The sequence below is a fragment of the Lipotes vexillifer genome, unplaced genomic scaffold (assembly GCF_000442215.2).
Source record: "Lipotes vexillifer unplaced genomic scaffold, Lipotes_vexillifer_v1.1 scaffold44, whole genome shotgun sequence".
In the NCBI taxonomy this organism is placed as follows: domain Eukaryota; kingdom Metazoa; phylum Chordata; class Mammalia; order Artiodactyla; family Lipotidae; genus Lipotes; species Lipotes vexillifer.
The window spans coordinates 547,461-549,256 of record NW_006787415.1 but is presented as its reverse complement, the minus strand read 5'-3'; the positions used below and the strand labels follow the sequence as shown (position 1 = coordinate 549,256).

The 1,796-nt window shown below is 59.9% G+C and overlaps 1 protein-coding gene across 1 annotated transcript in view; it reads right to left on the bottom strand.

Moving 5' to 3' along the window:
* The window catches only part of SLC27A6 (solute carrier family 27 member 6), a 65,138-nt gene extending 64,342 nt beyond the window's left edge, over window positions 1–796 (bottom strand). The window contains exon 1 of the mRNA XM_007459993.1: window positions 316–796. Within this exon, the coding sequence (XP_007460055.1) occupies window positions 316–796 (481 nt within the window). The remainder of the gene's footprint in view (window positions 1–315) is intronic.
* Window positions 797–1,796: the final 1,000 nt, after the last annotated feature.

Genomic DNA, 1,796 nt, shown 5'->3' with positions numbered 1-1,796 from the left:
GGCGCGCCCCTCCCCCTCCCCGCGCCCCACCCCCCACCCCCGCCTTCGCTAAAATAATAAGCAGCAGAGATTTCAGAAGTCTTCAAAAGCTGTGCTAATAATTGGTAATTTACAAAAGAGTAAGTGATTGAAGTGGGAGAGGGGGAATTAAACCACTAGCCATAGAATTATGAAACTATTTTGTACCCTTAACATGCACACTTCATCACACACCCAGAATATTAGTTGTGAATTGGTTCTAACAAAAAAATGAAGGGGCAGGGGTAGGAGGCAGGGTTGCCATTCTGCATAAGCCGACCACACCCCATACTCTACCTGCACCCACCACGAGGGCCCTGGGCTCACAGCTGCGGATGCAATGCAGGAGGGAGACATAGCGAATGTTGGAGTTGAGGAAGGCCACCACGCAGCCCAGCTTGGCGAGGCCGAACCACACGTGAATGAAATCGGGCTCATTGCTCATCAGCAGAGCCACAGTATCGCCCCTTTTCAGCGTGGAATGGTTCAGGAAGACGTGGGCCACTCTACTACTCCTCTTGTCCACATCCTGATAGGTGTAGATGTCTCCCTCATAGATGATGAAAGGTTTCTGAGGCTGCTTCTTGGCATGCATCAGGAATTTATCCAGGACAGTGACCAGCTCCCCTTTCAGTCTGTACATCTCCATCTGAAATCCACAGCGTAACACCTTCAGCAGGTACCAGAAGTCGTCCCAGAAGTAAGGGTACAGGAGTTTCTGCATGAAGCTCAGGAAGACCATTCCAGCCCCTAGTCCTGTTAGCCATGACAAGAGCATGGGGGCCACAGGGCCAGAAGGCAGCTCTGATCCCGGCACTGCCATTGTCCTCTTCTAGGTGCACCTCTCCTCGGAGACAACTGGTCCGCAATGTGCAAGGCTAGCACCTGCAGCTCGTCCCAACCTTTCCGGGAAGAAGGGAACCTTGAGAAACAGAATCAGAAGTTTGCACAGAAGTTGCCCCAAGGAGTGCCGGGGATCAGGCGTGGGACACGGGGTGGATGAGCAGACAGCCCATGAGATAAGCTCAGGGCCTCGGGATCTACGAAACGAGCACAGCCCCCTCGCCTCCGAACCCCGACGGCGGCCCACGCCCTGCGGCTTTCTCAGGCGCCTGTCAGTCCTCCCCGGGCTGGTTGGGTCAGTCCCCGGTGCCTTCTAAGCCCCTGAGCAAACCCCACCACAGTCAGGGGCAGATGCCCTCCTCGTCGAGGTAGTCTTTCCAGTGCCTGCAACTTGGAGGCTGAATTCGAGCTGAGAGAAGCTGGGGTGGCGACTGCTTAGAAACGCACCGGCTTCCCAGCTTGATCCACCAGAAACAGCGCAGGGTGACGCGGCCACGCCTCCGTCCCGGGTGTCCCAGGTCTCGTGGGATCCGGGCCCCGCAGCGCCGTGCCGCAGCCGCAGCCCAGCGCCCAGGAGCTCCCCTCGGGCACGTCGGGTCCCCGCGGGGCTCCCAGGTGACCGCCGCGCCCGCTGGAAGAGTTGCCTTCTACGCCGGCCGCGGCTCCCCTCCGAGGGTTCTTGAGCCGGTGTGGCTCTCCTCCGAGCCACGGCGGAGCTGTTGCCCGCCTCCCGCCCGCCTCCAGGCTCCCAGCCAACCCCTGCTCAGACCGCGGCCTCTGGAGCGGCTCTGGCCCCCTCGCCGGCTCCTCCCTTGGCGCACGTCACGTCCAGCCCCCCGGCGAGTGTGCTGCGACCGGAGTCCCAGGAGGAAAAGCCGCATGGCATGGGGTCGAGGGGAACCAGGCTGCTGGAACAGGGGCGGGGAGTTCATTCA